The sequence below is a fragment of the Myxine glutinosa genome, chromosome 13, assembly GCF_964187855.1.
Source record: "Myxine glutinosa chromosome 13, kmMyxGlut1.1, whole genome shotgun sequence".
Taxonomy (NCBI): Eukaryota; Metazoa; Chordata; class Myxini; order Myxiniformes; family Myxinidae; genus Myxine; species Myxine glutinosa.
Window position 1 is genome coordinate 25,123,971 of NC_136273.1, and position 20,039 is coordinate 25,144,009.

At 48.4% G+C, this 20,039-nt stretch overlaps 1 protein-coding gene across 3 annotated transcripts in view; it reads left to right on the top strand.

The window, feature by feature from the left end:
* Positions 1 to 12,322, top strand: part of DAB2IP (DAB2 interacting protein) — a 204,376-nt gene extending 192,054 nt beyond the window's left edge. For 2 of the 3 annotated variants that reach the window (XM_078767189.1, XM_078767191.1), the window contains 2 exons: positions 10,384 to 10,471; positions 10,723 to 12,322. In XM_078767189.1, the coding sequence (XP_078623315.1) occupies positions 10,384 to 10,471; positions 10,723 to 10,887 (253 nt within the window). In that variant the 3' untranslated portion in view covers positions 10,888 to 12,322. Of the gene's footprint in view, positions 1 to 10,383; positions 10,482 to 10,722 lie in introns of all 3 variants that reach the window. The other variant, XM_078767190.1, reaches the window with a different exon arrangement.
* The last annotated feature ends 7,717 nt before the right edge of the window (positions 12,323 to 20,039 follow it).

Below are 20,039 nucleotides of genomic sequence, written 5' to 3' on the forward strand. Positions count from 1 at the left end.
TATATCATGAGGCCACGCCTACCCCTCGGGCGTGGCCACCGCCCACTCGGTGCGTGGAATGATGTCACCACGCCAGTGGGCTTTTGTGTCCGCCACACTATCTTTGTTTTCCCTCACTTGATGCCATCTTTATTTTCAGCACATATATTAAAGCAGAAAACAGGTTATTATGGGTAATGGTTACCAACACAGTCGGGACAAATCCCCTCGATTTTTAAACGACATACATGACTATGACTTTCCTAAGAAGAAGTTTAGGTTAAACTTGAATCATCCTTACAAGGAGCACGGAATCCTCCCAACCACTCACAGCCCCACACATGATAGGTCGTACTGCAGAATCCTCGGCACGAGAACACCATTATCGCTTCTGCATCATCAACACCATCAACACCATCATAAAGCGCTCAAAAAGGATCGAAAGTATTGGTTCATAAATAGATACACTTTTCATAATCAAGAATCACGATTATTGGATCCATATGCTGCCTTTGTCATAAACAAGTGTCCTTGTCGAGGAATGTCATATTGCTTGTTTTAATGACCTTCCCAGAGTCATGCAAAAGTGTCAGCTAGCCACATTTGGTATGACATTCAAGTGTTAATGGAATAAGAAATATAACAATGAAGGAAACGTTTTTTTTCCTCGTTTAGCATTTGAAACTGCAGCTAGTTGTGCAAAACCCCATGGTGATGGTGAAACGTATCACACTGTGAACATTTCCGTGACCTGGATATCAGTATGAAGATGAATGAAATATGAATGATCGTTTTAAGGCCATTTTTCCCCGCTAGAGCGGGGGTTAGCCTTGCGGGCCCCATGACAATCATGGTTCTAAAGCACGGCGTTATGCGCGCTGCTTGTGAGCAAGGAGGAAGCAGACAAGCGGTAACATATAAACGTCTTTATTGTAAGACTACACTGTAACACTGAAATGCTCCGGGCTGGTCGCCCGGTGTATATCATGAGGCCACGCCTACCCCTCGGGCGTGGCCACCGCCCACTTGGTGCGTGGAATGATGTCACCACGCCAGTGGGCTTTTGTGTCCGCCACACGCGCCCCCCCAGAATTCCCGCGCACCTGGAGGGCCAGTTTGCGGGGCAGACGAATGACCCGGCCGAAGCGCCCCCTGGCGATCGGCGGCGTCCGGGGTGCAGGGATGCCAGGTGGGATGCCCCTGGGATGGGTGCAGGACCGGGGGGTGGCGTGGCGGCGGGGCTGGGCGGTGCCGGGGGTCCGCCCGCAGGAGGGCGGCCCTGACGTGGGGGTCGGGCCACTGGCGGTGGATGGTCCACATCGAGGTGGGCCGGCTTGAGGCGGTCTACCGAAACGCGGTCAGGAGTACCGCCGATGTCCAGGGTGAAGTGCTTCGCCCCGGTCTCCAGCACGCGGAAAGGCCCGTCGTACGGGGGCCGCAGTGGTGTCCGATGGGCATCGTGGCGGACGAAGACGTACTCCGCCGTGCGAAGCTCTGGGGCGACGTGCGTCGGTGGGTGCCCGTGGCATGCCGTTGGCACCGGGGCGAACCTCTGGGCGGTCTCTTGCAGAGCGGAGCGCTGCTGTGCCGCGGACCATGGTGCTGTGGAGTCGGGGAGGAACTCGCCCGGCACCCGCAGCGGTTGCCCGAAGACCAACTCCGCCGCGGATGCGCGCAGGTCCTCCTTGGGCGCCGTCCGGAGGCCCAGCAGGACCCAGGGGAGCCTGTCGACCCAGCCGCCGTCGCGGAGGGTGGCCCGGAGCGCGGCCTTCAATGAGCGGTGAAATCGCTCACACAGGCCGTTAGCCTGGGGGTGGTAGGCCGTGGTTCGGTGCAGCCGGACCCCGAGCCCCTGCACAACCGCCCCCCAGAGCTCCGAGGTGAACTGGGGGCCGCGGTCGGATGAGATGTCTGAGGGGGCGCCGAACCGGGCGACCCAGGTGGCGATGAAAGCCTGCGCGACATCGGCCGCCGTTGTCGACGCCAAGGGCACGGCCTCCGGCCACCGGGTGGTGCGGTCCACCATGGTGAGGACGTAGGTGAAACCCCGCGAGGGGGGCAGAGGTCCCACCAGGTCCACGTGGACGTGGTCAAACCGGCGTTCCGGCACCGTGAACGGGGCCAACGGGGCCTGGGTGTGCCGGTGCACCTTGGCGCGCTGGCACGCAAGGCACGTACTGGCCCAGCCGCGGACGACCTTCCGGAGGCCATGCCAGACGAACTTGTCGGCGATCAGCCTTTGGGAGGCCCTCGCGCCCGGGTGGGACAGGCCGTGGATGGCATCAAACACCTGGCGCTGCCAGCCCGCGGGCACGATGGGGCGAGGACGCCCGAGGGAGACGTCGCACAAGAGGGCCACGCCCGCGCCGTCGAACGGCACCTCGGTGACGCGGAGGCCCGTGACGGCGGTCCGCAAGGCCTGGACGTCGGGGTCAGCGGCCTGGTCCGCTGCCATCCGGGCATAGTCGATGCCGAGGTGGACTGCGTGGGCGACGGCCCGGGAAAGGCAATCCGCCACCGGGTTGTCCTTCCCCGCGACGTGCTGGATGTCCGTAGTGTACTCGGACACGGCCGAGAGGTGACGCTGCTGCCGGGCCGACCACGGCTTGGTGACCTTGCCCATCGCAAAGATCAGCGGCTTGTGGTCGACGAAGGCAGTGAACGCCCGGCCCTCGAGCAGATGGCGGAAGTGCCTGACCGCCAAGTGAAGTCCGAGCAACTCGCGGTCGAAGGTACTGTAACGGCGTTCGGGCGGGCGAAGCTGCCGGCTAAAGAACGCCAGCGGTTGCCAAGCTCCACGCACCCATTGCTCGTGCACCGCGCCCACCGCGTAGTCCGAGGCATCGGTGGTGAGGGCGATCGGTGCATCGGGCGCCGGGTGCGCGAGCATGGTGGCGTTAGCCAAGGCGAGCTTCGCGCCTGTGAACGCCGTGTCCATCTGCTCGGTCCAGGTAACGTCGCCTTTGCCCGGCTTACCTCCGAGAGCTTCGTGCAGGGGGCGCAGGAGCTGGGCGATACGGGGCAGGAACCGATGGTAAAAGTTCACCATGCCCAGGAACTCCTGCAGCCCTCTGATCGTGCGGGGGCGCGGAAACCCCTTCACCGCCTCCACCTTGGCCGGCAGGGGGACGGCTCCGTGCCTGGTGACACGGTGCCCCAGAAAATCGATTGTGGCGGCGCCGAACCGGCACTTTGCGGGGTTCACAATCAGGCCATGCTGGCCCAGGCGTTCGAAGAGCGTGCGGAGGTGGCGTAGGTGCTCTTCGCGGGACGCGCTGGCGACGAGGATATCGTCCAGGTAGACGTAGACAAAATCCAAGTCGCGCAGGACGCTGTCCATCAGTCGCTGGAACGCCTGAGCCGCATTCTTCAGACCGAAGGGCATGCGCAGGAACTCGAAGAGTCCGAATGGCGTGATGACCGCCGTCTTCGGGACGTCCTCCGGCCTGACGGGGACCTGATGGTAGCCGCGTATGAGGTCCACCTTCGAGAAGAAGGACCTGCCCGTCAAACGGGCGGAAAAGTCCTGAATGTGGGGGACGGGGTAGCGGTCGGGAGTCGTGGCGTCATTGAGACGGCGATAGTCCCCGCACGGTCGCCATCCCCCGCCGGGCTTCGGCACGATGTGCAGCGGCGACGCCCAAGCGCTCTCTGAGCGCCGAACGATGCCGAGTCGCTCCAGGGTAGCGAACCCCGCTTTTGCCACCGCCAGCTTCGTCGGCTCGAGGCGGCGTGCCCGGGCGTAGACCGGTGGCCCGACGGTGGGGATGTGATGGGCCACCCCGTGCTTGACGGCCCCCGCCGAGAAGGTGGGCCGCGTGAGGGCCGGGAAGCCAGCGAGGAGGCGGGTGAATGCGTCCGCTGCCGGAAGCGTACAGACCAACGTGGCCAGAACCGAATCGTTCAGCAAGCCGCTTGGCAAGCCGCTCGTTGAGCTGGGCAACGCACAAGCGAGCGAGCTAAATGTCTCGGCCTGGACAAGCCGTCTGCGCTTGACGTCGACCAGGAGCCCATTAGCGCACAGGAAGTCCGCGCCAAGCAGTGCCATGGGCACGTCGGCGGTGACGAACGTCCATCGGAAAACCTGCCCTCCAAACCGCAGAGAGAGGCAGCGTTTTCCGTACGTACGGATGGGCGTCCCGTTCGCGGCAAGCAGCGCGGGGCCCCCACCCGCGGCGTGCTTGTCTGACGTGCCGGCGGGAATGACACTCACCTGCGCTCCCGTGTCGCACAGGTAACGGCGCCCGGAGAAGGTGTCCGTTATGAACAGCAGGCTGCTCGAACGGCCGGCGCTCATCGCCACTATTGAGCGCCGGCCCGGGCATTTCCCGACCCGTTGAAGGAGCACGGCGGATGACACCGCCGAGCTTCGTGGCCGAACCTGGCGTGGAACCAGCACCAGGTGGTGGAGCTGGAGGAGCGCGGCTGGCTCCGCCAGGCCGGTGGAGTTGGCGGGTTTCCCCGCGGTGGCGGTTTTCGCCGCGGCGGTGGGCGGGGCGTGGCGGCGTTCACGAGGTGCGTATCAGCATGCTGCTGAACATCAGCGCGCTGTAGAAGCTGATGCTGTGGAACATGCTGCTGAACATCAGCGTCGAGGGCCGTGACGGCCACGCCGACGCTCGCCCGCGTGTCCGAAACGGCGAAGTACCTGTCCGCCTTGGCGGCCAATGCTCGGGGTTCTGTTAGCTCGGTCCCGGCCAACGCGAGGCGAACCTGCGCTGGAAGTTGGCGCCGGAAAAGCGCCCGGAATAGCGAACCGGGGACTTCGTCGCCCAACAGTGACAGCATATGGTCCATTCGGACCGACGGGCGCGTCTCACCGAGCTCGGGGAGATCCAGGAGGCGGTCGGCCCGTGCGTCGTCCGTGAGGCCGAACGTGGCTAGGAGTAGCCGCTTGAGTGCCTCGTACTTGTGGCCGTCCGGTGGGTGGCGAAGGACGGACACAACTCGAGCGGCCGTGCCGGGCCCGAGGGAGGCGACGACATGGCAGTAGCGCAGGTCGTCGTTGGTGAGGCGCCGAAGCTGAAATTGGGCTTCGGCTTGAACGAACCAGACTTCGGCCTGGGCCTCCCAAAATTCGGGAAGTTTAATCGCCATTGCCTTGTCGTTGGCCATTGCAATGGCGTCGTGTTCGGAAGGATCGCTACGGCAGATCCAACGTCGACGGTCACCAGTAAAGCACGGCGTTACGCGCGCTGCTTGTGAGCAAGGAGGAAGCGGACAAGCGGTAACATATAAACGTCTTTATTGTAAGACTACACTGTAACACTGAAATGCTCCGGGCTGGTCGCCCGGTGTATATCATGAGGCCACGCCTACCCCTCGGGCGTGGCCACCGCCCACTTGGTGCGTGGAATGATGTCACCACGCCACCAGTGGGCTTTTGTGTCCGCCACAGTTCCCTGTTTGAGGCAATGTTTTATGCTCCTCAAATCAGTATGAAGCTGGTCACTATATATTTAATACTTGCATTAGACCTCACTTCTTTGAGATACACACGCATGCACACGTACACACACATACACACACACACACACACACACACACACACACACACGCAACACACACACAAAAGCAACACACACACACACACACACACACACACACACAATACACACATAGACATACACACAGCCACACACACGTGTGTAGGGCATAGGAGCATTAGCCATACAGGGAAACACGAGTTTAGAAAGGGAGGATAACATTAATCTTAAAGGAGGGGAAGTGATTAGTATTTTTAGCTCACCTGGAACGAAGTTCAGGGGAGCTTATGTGATAGTGCATCATCCGTCCGTCAGTCCGTCCGTAAACACTTGAAACTTCTTCTCTGAAACCACTGATGGGATTGCGACCAAATTTGGCACAAATTATATTTGCTGTGTTGTGACTAAAGTTGGTTCATGGCATTAAAACATATCGGGGTCTAAGTGTGTTTACCGGGGTCAAGGTGGATCCAGGTTTGACCCCCCAAAATAGGAATTTGCTTTTTCCTCTGAAACTACACACACAATTTCGATGAAACTTGACCACAACCTTCACCACTCGTGATGTACCAAAGTATGTTCACGGCATTAAAATAATCTGCCCCTTTAGGGGTCTACCGGGGGGGGGGGGGGTTTGCGTCCTAAAATAGGTATTTGGTTTTTTCTCAGAAACTACACATGCAATTTCGATGAAACTTCACCACAACCTTAATCACCCATGATGTACCAATGTTTGTTCAAGACATTAGAAAATTTGGGTCTTAGGAGATATATGGGGATGGGGGAGGGATAGTTGCCCCCCAAAATGGGTATTTTTTTTGTTTGTTTGTTTAACGTCTTATGATGATGCTAGTATGATTCCACATGCTGCCCTTTCTTCTCGCAACCATTGAAATTGGTTTAAAATACCCTTAGTCAGTGCAGTATACTGTTTATTCTACCAGGTGAGCGCCAGGGTTATTGCCCCTATGTTTTTTTTAACATATTGTACACACAAATATTCTACACACACACGACATATTGTTATTACACAGACATATCATTACACACATTTATTACACACACATGTATATATATATATATATATATATATATATATGTATGTATGTATGTATGTATGTATGTATATATATGTATGTATGTATGTATGTATGTATATATATGTATGTATGTATGTATGTATATATATATATATATATATGTATATATATATATATGTATATATATACGGTATATGTATATATATATATGTATGTATATATATATATATATATATATATATATATATATATATATATATATATATATATATATATATATATATATATATTGTTACGGAACCCAACGTCGGCCTATGGTTCCCCTTTGAGGGGGGATTAGTCCCCTCGCTTGTCACTGACCGACGTGGTCCCTGAAGCTGCACCGCGACCTCCGGAAAGGCCGGTGAGCAGCTTCGTTCGTGACCGCGGATAAGATGTTAATTTGCCGAGCGGATGGCAGCCGCGGCCCGAACCGTTAACAAAGACTAACCCGATTCTGAACGTTGGCCAAATCGTGCCACAGGTATTCAATTTGGAAAAGACAAAGACGACGGATGTGAAGAAGAAGAAGACAAGAGGTAGGAAATACGAATATGATTTATTATTACTATTTACAATCAAAAGAAACCAAGGAGAAGGAAGGATAATAAAATAAAGGCAGAAAGAGGGACGGACCAGAAGGACACAGTGAAACTTAGCTTACCTATTACAGTCTTACTTCGAAACCCAAGGACAAGACAAAAGACAGACTACGATCACACTTACACGACTGGGGAATGGAGGCAGGAATGACTGGAAGGAGGAATGGGAAGGTTCAGCTGGGGCAGATGGCTCGGGCTTGATCCCGCACGGGACGTCGGGCTGGACCTCGACGGTCACCGATGCTGGTTCCCGCGGGGTAACGGGTCGAAGCTGCCTGGTGGAGCCCACGGTGCCTGGTGGAGTCAACGCTGCTGGTGGAGCCAAAACTGCTGGTGGAGCCAAAACTGCTGGTGGAGCCAAAGCTGCTTCTCTGGCTCACCTCAGGACGCTTCTCCCTTCTCTCTCCGAGGGCTCGTCTCGACTCCTCTGGCGCAACTCTCGGTGGGGGCTGATGCCACGGGTTTTATAACCCCGCCCTCTTGAGCCATACCCACTCTTTCTTGGTTGGTAGTAGGGGCTTCTTGGCTCCACCTCTTGATGACGATGGGCGGGCCACGCCCTTCTTCTCCGAGTTGGAGCACATGGGCAATGGCGGCGAATGCAGTTGGCAATAGAGGCTTTGGGAATGGGAATGAAAGGGGATCTATCTATTTGAATTCGGTGCAATGGAGGATTAATTAATGGAAGACAAAGCCTTAACCTAATACACAGAATAAGGAAATAACTGTCAACAAGGAGGAAATCTATAATTGGCTAACGTGATTGTATATGACCTAACTATGGGACGCCCTTTGACCTTTATACACAACTGGAGGAAGGAGGGTGATATTTTTACAACAATTTACACAACAATAAAAGAAACACAATTCTCATATCCACAACAATATATATATATATATATATATATATATATACATATATATATATATATATATATACATAGATATATATAGATATATATAGATATATATAGATATATATAGATATATATATATTATACACATGAATGGCTAATTCCATATTTGTGTGTGTAGTCCAACAGTGAATTATGAAGCGACTGAAATTTGTATGATTTTCCGAATATCCCATATAATCTTACATGAGTTTCATATCATTATTCAGGTAGAGCAGCAATTGGGTGTTCCAATGTGTAAATGGAAAAGCATTATTAATACTAAGATTTTACCATAATCTTAAAAGAAATGTTGGTGTCCCCGTATTTTTTTTCATTTTCTTTGTGACTTATGGTATAAATATATTATTTTTAAATGCAACTTCACTGCTGTTCTTGAATTCATGTATTTTTCATTGCGAATAAAAACATTAATAATTAACAACAATTTTTGTATAGTTGTATAGTATCATGTGTTTCTCATTTTGTGTGCCGTTGGTTTAACAATTATGACTCAACGTAAATCTTCGTGTCCCCCAGTTTTACGTATGAAACTGTCATTTATATGAAGTATAAATTCAAAATAAGTGGCCATGAGGGGGAAATGATAAATATATTCATGAGATTAATCATTCCACAAAATGATGATTACGCATTTGGATAACAGTGGCATGTTGAAGAAGAAATTACAAACATTTGTGAAAAGGTTGGAAATCGCGTCCCCCGACATTTTTTCGTTGTGAATTTTCCCATATAAAACTGTCACATCAGATAAGCTCCGAGTTTCATGAAACTACCCCTTGTAGAATTCCCGGATGTTGTTATTTTCGAATGGTGCAGACAACGGGGCAAAACAGGAAGCGCGTGTGGGTAGCGAAATTTTCCTTCGCGCAGTGAGAGTTGGCAGCAAAAAGGGTTGGCGTCAGGAAGGGCATCCGGCCGTAAAACATTGCTTCAAAAAGGGGATCAAAAAAACAACAACAACCACGGTTCCCGAAAAAGGCCAACCCCCGCTTGCGGGGAAAAATGGCCTCTAAAGGTGGTAAAGGTGGTAGTCCCCCTTATACGTAGTGCGAGTGGGAATACCAATTTACGCTGTGGTGGGCACTGTGGCTGTAACCATCGAATGCTACTCAGCCCAGGTTTTGGTGAGCCGAGCAAACCTACGTTCGTGATGACATGGCTGACTGAAATTTGAGTGTAATTTCTCGATTTGATTAATTATTTGCCGAATTTTCATTGATATTGATAGATTCTCAACGTGTACACTGCACAGCAAAAACCAGAGGGAAGGTAAGATTGCCGTGTCCCGTGTTTACGCTGTGAGTGTCTTGATAATCCAGAAGCCGGCCTTCGCGGCTCGGTTTCAAATTGAAATTGGTTCTTGAAAGACGAAGGGCAGTGGTTAATATGGTTATTATGATAAGTTTCAATATAGTTAATATATTAAGCCTGACCCAAGTGACCCATGACCATACAAATGATTTTCTCAACAGACAGCATTGTATGTGGAATAGTTTTTCAAATTTCTGAAAATATAATTTTTTTACTATAACGAAATCACATGTTTATGCATATTTAATTTATTTGAAATTTTGGACCTAATGTCATATGTTGGACCCCACAAATATGGAATTAGCCATATATTATTACTCATATTATTACACAAGACATTATTACACACGACATATTACACATTTTATACCTGGTAGGTCTCCATTCCATCTCCTGAAATCCACCATATGTGGAGATATCAGGCAACAATAACTTACATGCAAGTACACATGCACACACCCAAACACACACACATGCACATATGTGCACACACTCATACATATACACACATATATGAAGATGGATACTTTGAGACCTGGGTGGGGTCCGTCCCACCTTCTGGAACCCGCATATGGAGATAACACCCAATGACACAAACGCAGACATACAAACATGTGCAGACATACACACACATATACATACACATGCTACGTACCTAGTTATGTTCCATATTTCAATGTGCAACCTTTTACAGATTATTTGAAAAAATGCCTCGTATATTTGTGCAAATTAAGGCCCAGTGCAAAACACGTAATTTTGATACATTTCACACCTTGCTTTCAGATCATCCACAATTAACAGCTCAAATAAAATACTGAGATCGATCTGTACTTGTGAATACAGACTAAGGTTTTGCCATGCTTTCAATTTGAAAGCTTTTGCATTTCACTAGCTTTGTCTCATTCTTCATTAACTCACTGGCTTCATGATGGAAAAAGTACTTGGTGAAAGAGAGCCTTTGCTAAGGAAGCAGGAAATGATCAGAACGATGTGACTGTTTGATCTGCAGGCTGCGTGTGGTGGAGGATGAGCTTAAGAAGGACCACGCAGAGATGCAGGCCATTGTTGACTCCAAGCAGGACATCATCCTTGCACAGGTAGCACACGGTACATGACGTCTGCTTCTTGACACATCTTACGAAGATCGTATGCTGTGCCGGCCTCGTGTTTGAGGGTGATGGGTAATAATGTCCTTGTGACAACACTGTCTTGAAGTTGTGTTGTACCAGCTGTCAAGCATAGCTTGTGTATTATGCAATGAGCAGGTAAAACAGTATATGCTCACATGGTGTGCACACTGATGTATTGTCCCAGAGTGTGCATGACATGGCACGCTGCCTGCGTACAGAATCAAAAGATGCATTCGCTGGAGGAAGCAAATGGCCGCCTGCTGAGCGCGCTGACGCAGCTGAAGGAACGCTACAGCAGGCAAACACGCAACGGGCTGTCGGGCAGCGCACAGCCACCAAAGCTTTCTATCACCGAGAACGGAGAGTTTAAGAACAGCTCGTGACATCACATCGGGCCTGAATCGTGCTACGACTCGAACACTCGGGCACTCTGCACTTATGGACTAGCAAACCCGCTGGTTCAGCAGTTTGCAACTGTGACGATATTGAGGGATTTTTTTTTAATTATTGAAAGCTACTAATATGAACAGGGCTTATCCTCTCTCTCATTTTGATTTCCAAATGGCTTTGCGTGATTGATCACAACCAACTCAATCTCGGAATCTCCATTTGGAAATGATGCTGCAGGGACCATTATTTTTCCACAAGTCTTCTTTTCATACACCTCAACTGAACATGGACCAACAGGAACCTTTATCTGGCTGCGAACCCCTAAAACACAAACCACATTATTGATCAAAATAGCACATAACATGCAATTTTGGCGACAAGAATCTCACATGAACTGCACATGTTATAGCTTTCTGAGTTATGCTACTGCGGATAGCCAAGCAGTTATCGATGCATAGGAGAGTGTTGCTTTTCTGAAATCAAAACCACTGTACGGTTTCAAACAGATTGGCCAACACTGGAACGGAGCCATTGTGACATGGTGTTAATGCAGTAAGAATCTGCGAGTTCCCAGAGAGAACCATCATCCAGAACCAGAGAGAACCAGTGAGCCGGAAGTCGAAGGCAAGGGTGGAAGATGCGGACGTCATTTCGGCAGCAAATTCCTCCAGATTGGCCCAAGCCTTCCTGGGGATGTGAATCTCGTAACCAAAATACATATCACTCGCTACTTGACCAGGGTGAGCAGGAGAGAAGATGAAAAATCACGATCGTAAACATCGCATCCGGAGCTTCACCGACCATTGGGATGATCTGAAGAGTGACCTTCGTGTGGTCGTTGTCGGTGACTTGGTGCATAGATGTGTTTGCTTTTCTTCTCAAAACCATGTCCAGTATTTCTTTTAGAATTCACCATGATAACTTTGATACTCGTTCCTGCAAACTTTTTTGACTTGTTTGCCTTCCCCTGCTCCTGCGAAGGATCAGTGCCAGCCAGAATGTACGAAGCAAACAGGGTACCGGACAAGGTTCTTCCTGACGACGAGGGAAGGCTCAAACATATTCCTTTGTCCGTTAATTTTACCACTCTTCTTTCTGAACCACATTTGAACGCGCAAATGAAATGACCATATTTATTACCGTATTACCTTTTTGCATCCGTTTGAGCACAAATGGTGTTCTTTCCTCTTTTTTTTAAATGCAACTTGTAAATGAAATTTTAGACACGATGCATCTGCGATCTCTACTGCTACAATGCAGTTTTATTTGCACTTTTTAAATCCATGAGCATTATACTTCCGAGTTTTAACGAGCGCCTTTTCCGCGGTAACATTGTAAATTAATTATTTTTGTTAAGCATCGACCTTCCAAAATAAATGAAAAGCCATCTCATTTCCCTCACCCTTTACCTCATCAGCAGCAGAATTGAAAAAAAATATGGATCAAGTGTGAATATATATATATATATATATATATATATATATATATATATATATATATATATATATATATATGTATGTATGTATGTATGTATATATATATATATATATATATATATATATATATATATATATATATATATATATATATATATATATATATATATATAATTATATATATATATATATATACACACACACACACATATATATATATATATATATATATATATATATATATATATATATATATATATATATATATATATATTCGTAAACCAATCACTTTTTGCTGTGTTTAGGCACTGGCCCATAACCTTGCATGCAATTCAGTCACTTTTCGTCGCTGCCTTAATTTAAATGAATGCTACCGATTTGCGTTGTATTCCTGGACCCTCTGTTTTATCCCCGAAACGTGTACAGGGTGAATCCAGTCCAATGTCGCACATATTGTGACCACATGCTAAATGACCCTTTTTGTGTAGTGCAGTCTCTGCTATGGACCGAATAACTGCGCACCATCCACCTGTAGTAACGATCTCCTAAGACCCAGGCAGGTGCAAAGCAATACATGTGGGGAGCTAGTTGGCTGGTTAGCATTCCGGCTGCACCTCGCCTCTGAAGGCATTTAGCTCGAATTAACCCCTGGATGGTTAGTCGCCAGCCGGTCGCCTTATCGCTTGTCTAGCTATGACACCAGGCATCGGCAAACATCAGGTGCAGCGACCGGGTCATCTAACTGTGGAGTCAAGTAGCGTCGAAGCATTCTGCGTACATGCACATGTCCATGCTTTATCCGCGCAGGCAGTAATGAACTGCCATGTAGCACCCGCACCACGTCGCCCCGCCTAATAATTCATGATTGCACAATCCTTTGCCAAGCTTTTATCTTGGCAGTGACAGCAGCCGCAATGCAGGAAATGTCCCTTTGAGAGGACTCTAATTTAAAAAGCTCATCCAGGCACCAACCAAATCCTATGGGTTTGCATGAAATTTGGGCACTATCTCCACCATCAGACTCAAACTTTAAAGCCAAGCGCAGGTCCCAAAAGTTAATGAGCTAAAGCTACACTAGCAGATGGGCCATCCTGATTTACCTTCTATGATGAGCCCTCTTGGACCGGCCATCACTGATGTGCCAGGTGCCTGTTTCAGAAGAACAGTCAGCCTCGCTGACACACTCGTGGATAATTTGAAACACAGCTGCCTCCCGAACACTCGTCCTTTCTCAAATTCCTCAGCATATCCCAGCCAGAGGCGGAGTGGCGGATTGGGTGGGGGCATACGTTTCATATTTAAACAGCACAGCTGTACAGAAGTGGGGCAAATGTCAGGTTGATGGAGATGTCATTTTCAATTCCGATTGCTGGAGCGAATCGCCATGCATCTCGTGGGGCATATGCTTGGCCATCGAGGCAGCCTGAATTTTAAACTCGCTTTGATAATACCGTAGACCATTCTCAGCATCATGGCTGAAAGGGTGATGTATATGATGGAAAGGGGGAGGGTGTGGAGAAGGTGGTCTACAGACTACAAGCTCTTAATGTTTTGAGTAAGGTGCTTTGGCAGCCTTCTCATGAACATTCTGCACTAATTATAACTGCAAGCTTCCGACAGCTCAAATTTGCCATCTGTTCGCACCCGATGAAGAAGCCCAGGCTTTTTAGCTCGGACGTCTCTTTGCCAGCACGTTACAGTCATGGCACCTTAACGCCAACCTCAGAGACCCGGCTTATGCAACATTCCGACAAATTAGACCCGATTGGCCTAAAACGTGCCTGCCAACGTCTACCGCGGCGACTTAAAAAGTTTGCGATGAAAAATAATATCGTAAAACCGTTTGATCAGTACAGCATCATTTAAAAAACAAAGCATTTAACCCTTTCTTGGTTTACACGAGTCGAATCAGGTTTTTATTTCTTTCAAGTGCTGTGTTGCCTGATGTGCTTTTGCTCGAGGACGTCAGTTCGTGCTCTCGCATTGGGATTTGCTATGTAATTAAACATGTCATGCGCTGCTTGATTTTATGCTTCCATGGAGTTGGTTTTTGGTTACATATTGCGCACGGAAAAGGATTGATTGTGATGGTGCACCAACATTGACGGATTGGATTGGAGTAGGGGGTGGGGTGAGGTGGTGGGCATAGCACAATTCTGTATCTGTGGACATTGTAATAATAGCTAATGCTGATTTATGGGTCTCATTATGTGCACCGCTCTCATTTGGCCGCCGTTGGAAGTTCCATGCAGCTGAGGGTTGACACTACCCTCGCCTGTCACCGAGCGCTCCGACTCCGTGTTGGTGGGACCTCCCATTTGGGTCAAAATTAAGTCATCTCCCCACACCCTATTCATGATTATGCATATTTGCCAGTGTTTCATATATGCCACACGTCTCCATATACACATATTTGCATAGGATATAAGCCGTGGCTTTTATTTTAATTTTTTTTTACAATTACCGTACAATTTTTACAATTACACCTTGTTTCATCTGCTTATTACACAACGTTATCTGGAAATCCTGTGTATTATAAATACATGTACATATAAATATTTGTACAGATGCAGAGGGAAAACAAAAAAATTCCCGCTGAGCGTTGCCTATATTGTATCTCGGTCTTAAATGAATTAAAAGTGTTATTCTGTTGCATGGTTTTGTCCATTGAGATATGCTCATGGCACAAGGGATTACGTTTCTCAAGAACACTGATCAGGGTTTGCTGCTGGAAGAGAATCGTTAAATGTGTCTTGCTGTGCCCATATGTTGCTTGCCTAAATCATGGGTCAGTTTCACAATGGAATCCAACCACCTCTCTCCCAGTACTGCAACTAATGGAAAATCAAATTTGCTGCCTGTCTGAGTGCAACTCTTTGTGGAAAGTTTTGCATTTGGACATCAAGGTAAGGGCTTTTGTGGAGGGTTGGGGGTGATGGGAGTAGTGGTGGCGGGATTTTTTGTGGTCTTTAGGTGGGCCAAGAATCATTTCACCATGCACTGAAGTGCTTGGCAATGCATAAATAGATATGACAGGTCCTTGGACGCATTCAGCTCAGGCAATGCAGGGTATGCTCACTGTATGGAGCGAGCCACGAGCCAGTCGGATATTCCTCCGGTGCCAAATGAAATCTCAGGTGGGATGTGACTGTGGAGATCGGTTTGCATGATCTGAGCATTCTGTGCTCGTCATGCTTTTCACACGCTCATGATCTGAGCATGCTTTTCACGCTTAGTTTATCAAACGCTGTGTTGCAAAGTTTTGCACGAAAGTTTTACACTTTAATCCTGTTGGAGGCCAAAACAAAAGGCTTTCCACGAATGCAGCTGGCAATTCTCATGTGGAATAAACCTTCAGGAACTTTGAGCGGCCCACTTGACCAGACTTGCATGTACACAGCTACAACTGAGCTTTTGTAACCTTACTTACTCTTGTTCTAAACCGTGATGAGTGTCATTACTCAGTCGCACGGATGATGCAAATCTTAACGGATGTTCCATGCCCCCTTGCAGGTGTTCCATACATGTCATGCGATTATAAGTCGATGTTTGGTAGCAGATGTTCGATACATATGATACAACCCCTGGCAGGTGTTCCATACATGTGAGGTGATTCCAAGTGGGTATTTGGTAACAACAAACAGCAACAGGCATTTTAAGGCCATTTTCCCTGCAAGAGCGGGGGTTAGCCTTGCGGTCCCCATGACTATCTTCTCCATTTTGCCAAATTTTCTGCATCTCCCCTTGTTAACCCCCTTGCCCGCATTTCTTGTTCCACCACCTTTAGCCAAGTATTTCTCGGTCTTCCCCGTCCTCTACTTCCTTCGACATTCATTTCCATCATTCTTTTCAACCAGTCACTTTCATTCTTCCTCAACACATGACCAAACCATCTCAACCTGTTTCTCGTCACAGCATCCATCACAGGCTCTATTCCCATCATCTTTCGCAATGCATCATTTGTCTTCCTCTCTCTCAACGATACTCCACACATCCACCGAACCATTCGCATTTCCACCCTTTCCAGCCTTCGTTGCTGCTCTACGTTCATTACCCATGTCTCGCTCCCATAAATCATAACACTTCTCACACATGCAGCATACACCTTTCCCTTCAGCTTCGACGACACTCCCCTCCTTGTCAGCACGCCACTCAGTTCCCGAAACTGCTTCCATGCACATCTCACTCCAGCAACCGTTGCCAAGTCTGATCCACCTTCTCCATTCAACATGTCTCCGAGGTAGCAAAATGTTTTCACACCTTCCAGCTTCACGCCGTCTCCAAAATCCAACTCAACATTTCCTCCATCTGCAGCTCCCTCTGTGCATACCTTACACTTGAATGTCGCTGCCACACTGGTTAATGACCCTCTCAGACCACTACATTTTTGATGAACCCACTCAGTGCACTTTGTACATTGAATGGAGTTCACTCCAACACCCTTCCTGCATTTTGGTAACGGATAAATATTCTGCACATATGATGCGGATGTTCCTTACTTGATACAATTTCAAGTGTGTTTTGTAGTGGAAGTTGTGATGCAATCCCTAACATGTTTTGTATTTAAGACGCATAATGAACTCAATGTGATGATGTGGTTACTGAAAAAGGATTGACTTTGCAATTGTGCTATAGTTCTTTCTGTATGGCATGACACCATCGGGTGCCTACACACACACACACACACATATATATATATATATATATATATATATATATATATATATATATATATATATATATACATATATACATATATACATATATACATATATACATATATACACTACATGACCAAAAGTATGCGGACACCCCCTTCTAATTAGTGGGTTGGGCTGTTTTAGCCACTCCCATTGCTGACAGGTATATATAATCAAGCACACAGCCATACAATCTCCATAGACAAACATTGGCAGCAGAATGGGCCGTACTGAAGAGCTCAGCGACTTTCAATGTGGCACCGTCATGGGATGCCACCTTTCCAACAAGTCAGTTCGTCAAATTTCTGCCCTTCTGGAGCTGCATTTGGGCTGTTATTGTGAGTAAGTGCAACTTTAAGTTAGCAACTGTAAGTGCTGTTATTGTGAAGTGGAAATGTCGAGGAGCACCAACAGCTCAGCCGCGAAGTGGTAGGCCACACAAGCTCACAGAATGGGATTGCCGAGTGCTGGGGCCGCCGAGTGATGAAGTGCGTAGCAATTGTCTGTCCTCGGTTGCAACACTCACTACCAAGTTCGACTCTGCCTCTGGAAGCAAAGTCAGCACAACAACTGTTCGTCGGGAGCTTCATGAAATGGTTTTCCATGGCTGAGCAGCCGCATACGAGCCTAAGATCACCATGCGCAATGCCAAGTGTTGGCTTGATTGGTGTAAAGCTGGCCGCCATTGGACTCTGGAACAGTGGAGACGCGTTTTGTGGAGTGATGAATCACGCTTAACCATCTAGCAGTCCGAAGGACGAATCTAGGTTTGGCGGATGCCAGGAGAACGCTACCTGCCTAAATCCATAGTGCCAACTGTAAAGTTTGGTGGAGGAGGAATAATGGTCTGGGGTTGTTTTCATGGTTCGGGCTAGGCCCCTTTGTTCCAGTGAAGGGAAATCTTAACACTACAGCATACAATGACCTTCTAGACGATTGTGTGCTTCAAATTTTGTGGCAACAGTTTGGGGAAGGCCCTATCCTGTTTCAGCATGACAATGCCCCCATGCACAAAGCGAGGTCCATACAGAAATGGTTTGTTGAGATCGGTGTGGAAGAACTTGACTGGCCTGCACAAAGCCCTGACCTCAACCCCATCGAACACCTGTGAGATGAATTGGAATGCCGACTGCGAGCCAGGCCTAATCGCCCAACGTCAGTGCCCGACCTCACTAATGCTCTTGTGGCTGAATGGAAGCAAATCCCCGCAGCAATGTTCCAACATCCAGTGGGAAGCCTTCCCAGAAGAGTGGAGGCTGTTATAGCAGCAAAGGGGGACCAACTCCATATTAATGCCCATGGTTTTGGAATGAGATGTGTGATGTTCGGGTGTCCACATACTTTTGGTCATGTAGTGTATATATCCTTGATTCATTCGGCTTGATTCATCATTGGACTTTCATCACTGGAGCAGTGTATTTGCACCCTGTCATAAGATGCGATAGCCAGTGCTAGACAGTAGACAACATCAGCAGACAAGATAAACAATGAATTTTATCAAATGAAAGTTGATAAGTGTGTCAACCACCATGCTTGGGATGTGAGGTACTTCCCACGGCAGTTGACATTCTCAACAGCTTCACATTGTGGCTAACATCCTCTTTCACCTCATTTGGGAGGGGGATAAATTTCACCCGCATGACACTCAACATACTATTATCAGGTGTTGATAAAAGCCATTGCTTATGATCGTCTTTGGTCTAGGACTAGGACATAGCATCCTATTTAAGGTTTAAGATGAAAATGTGTTTACAATTCATCTTAGCCCTCATTTGAAACACAATATACAATTGATAAATCATATATTCAGCTTCCTCCTGGTTACGAAGTCGGTTGAAAAATTTCTGCAAATGAGATGTTCGTAAAAAGAAAAAGTTAACTGTTTGGCGTTGGGAAGATCCACATTCAAAAGTGGAGGCACCACCAACCACCAACTAGTAAAACTGCCTGTGCGTGTAACAAAAGCTACAGTGGTCTGAAAAAGTATTGTCATGTGACTCCCCTCAGTGAAGACCGGGAAATCACGGATAGCAATTTGAGCTTACTTTGAGGCGTTATCAAATACGGACTTCACTAAATATGTGCGGGAGGAAGAAAGAGAAGAAGAAGAAGTGGCAGCTTTTACCTGACGTGATCCGAGCAGTCTTCAACCTGCAGAAATTAACTCAAGCAAAAACCGAATTAGAATGTACAATGAAAATAACGGAATGCCGGGACAGGAAAACGCGACGAAATAACTAAAATCTAAAGCGGGATCCCTCACACCAGACGTCTAAACAACACAAGGGAGAATTTATGAAAGGAACCGCGTCATGTGGGTGTGTGCTGGGCTTATCTCAATGGCTGCGGTGTGTCAGGGATCGTCAGGCTCGAGCACGTGGTCCGAACGCGGCTCCGGTGCTAGTGGGAAGAAGGCCTCAATGTGCCCTTGTCCGCGCGCTGCTAAGCCAATGTGCGTGGCAAGCCTCGTTTGCTCGCTCGCACGCGAGGTCCCGTACGCGAACGCAGGGAAGGAGGATCATCAGCGCTCCACTGTCCGTCGTCGCCCAACAAGCAAGGGTCCAAACGGGAAGAGGTCCAACGCAAGAAGGGAAGAAAAGAGGAAGAGAGCGTCCAGGGCAAGCAGAAGGTCCAAGCGCAAGAGGGCAGTCCAAAAACCGAGAGAGAAAATGCCGGTTAGTCAGTCGTTTTATTGGCCATCTCGTGGCGTCAGCTCTCTTTCGCTGCCAATCCCTGCCGGCCAACATCACAGGCTCAATTCTCCACCAATGGCCGTGCCACCTCTCTCCCATGCCATTCGTTGGTGGCCAATCAGTTTGTCGCTTCTTGCTCTTTTGCTTCCACAAATCCGAGGGAAGCTTCTTGCTCCTCCCCTGGCCAATCACCAGTCCTTCCTTACTCTGCCAGTCGGCGGCCTTCGTCCTGCCTCTGTCTTCCTATTGGTGGTGTCTCGTCCAATCACTGCCCCTCTGGGCGTGGCCTTTGGCCTGCCTGACCGATGAGTGTTGC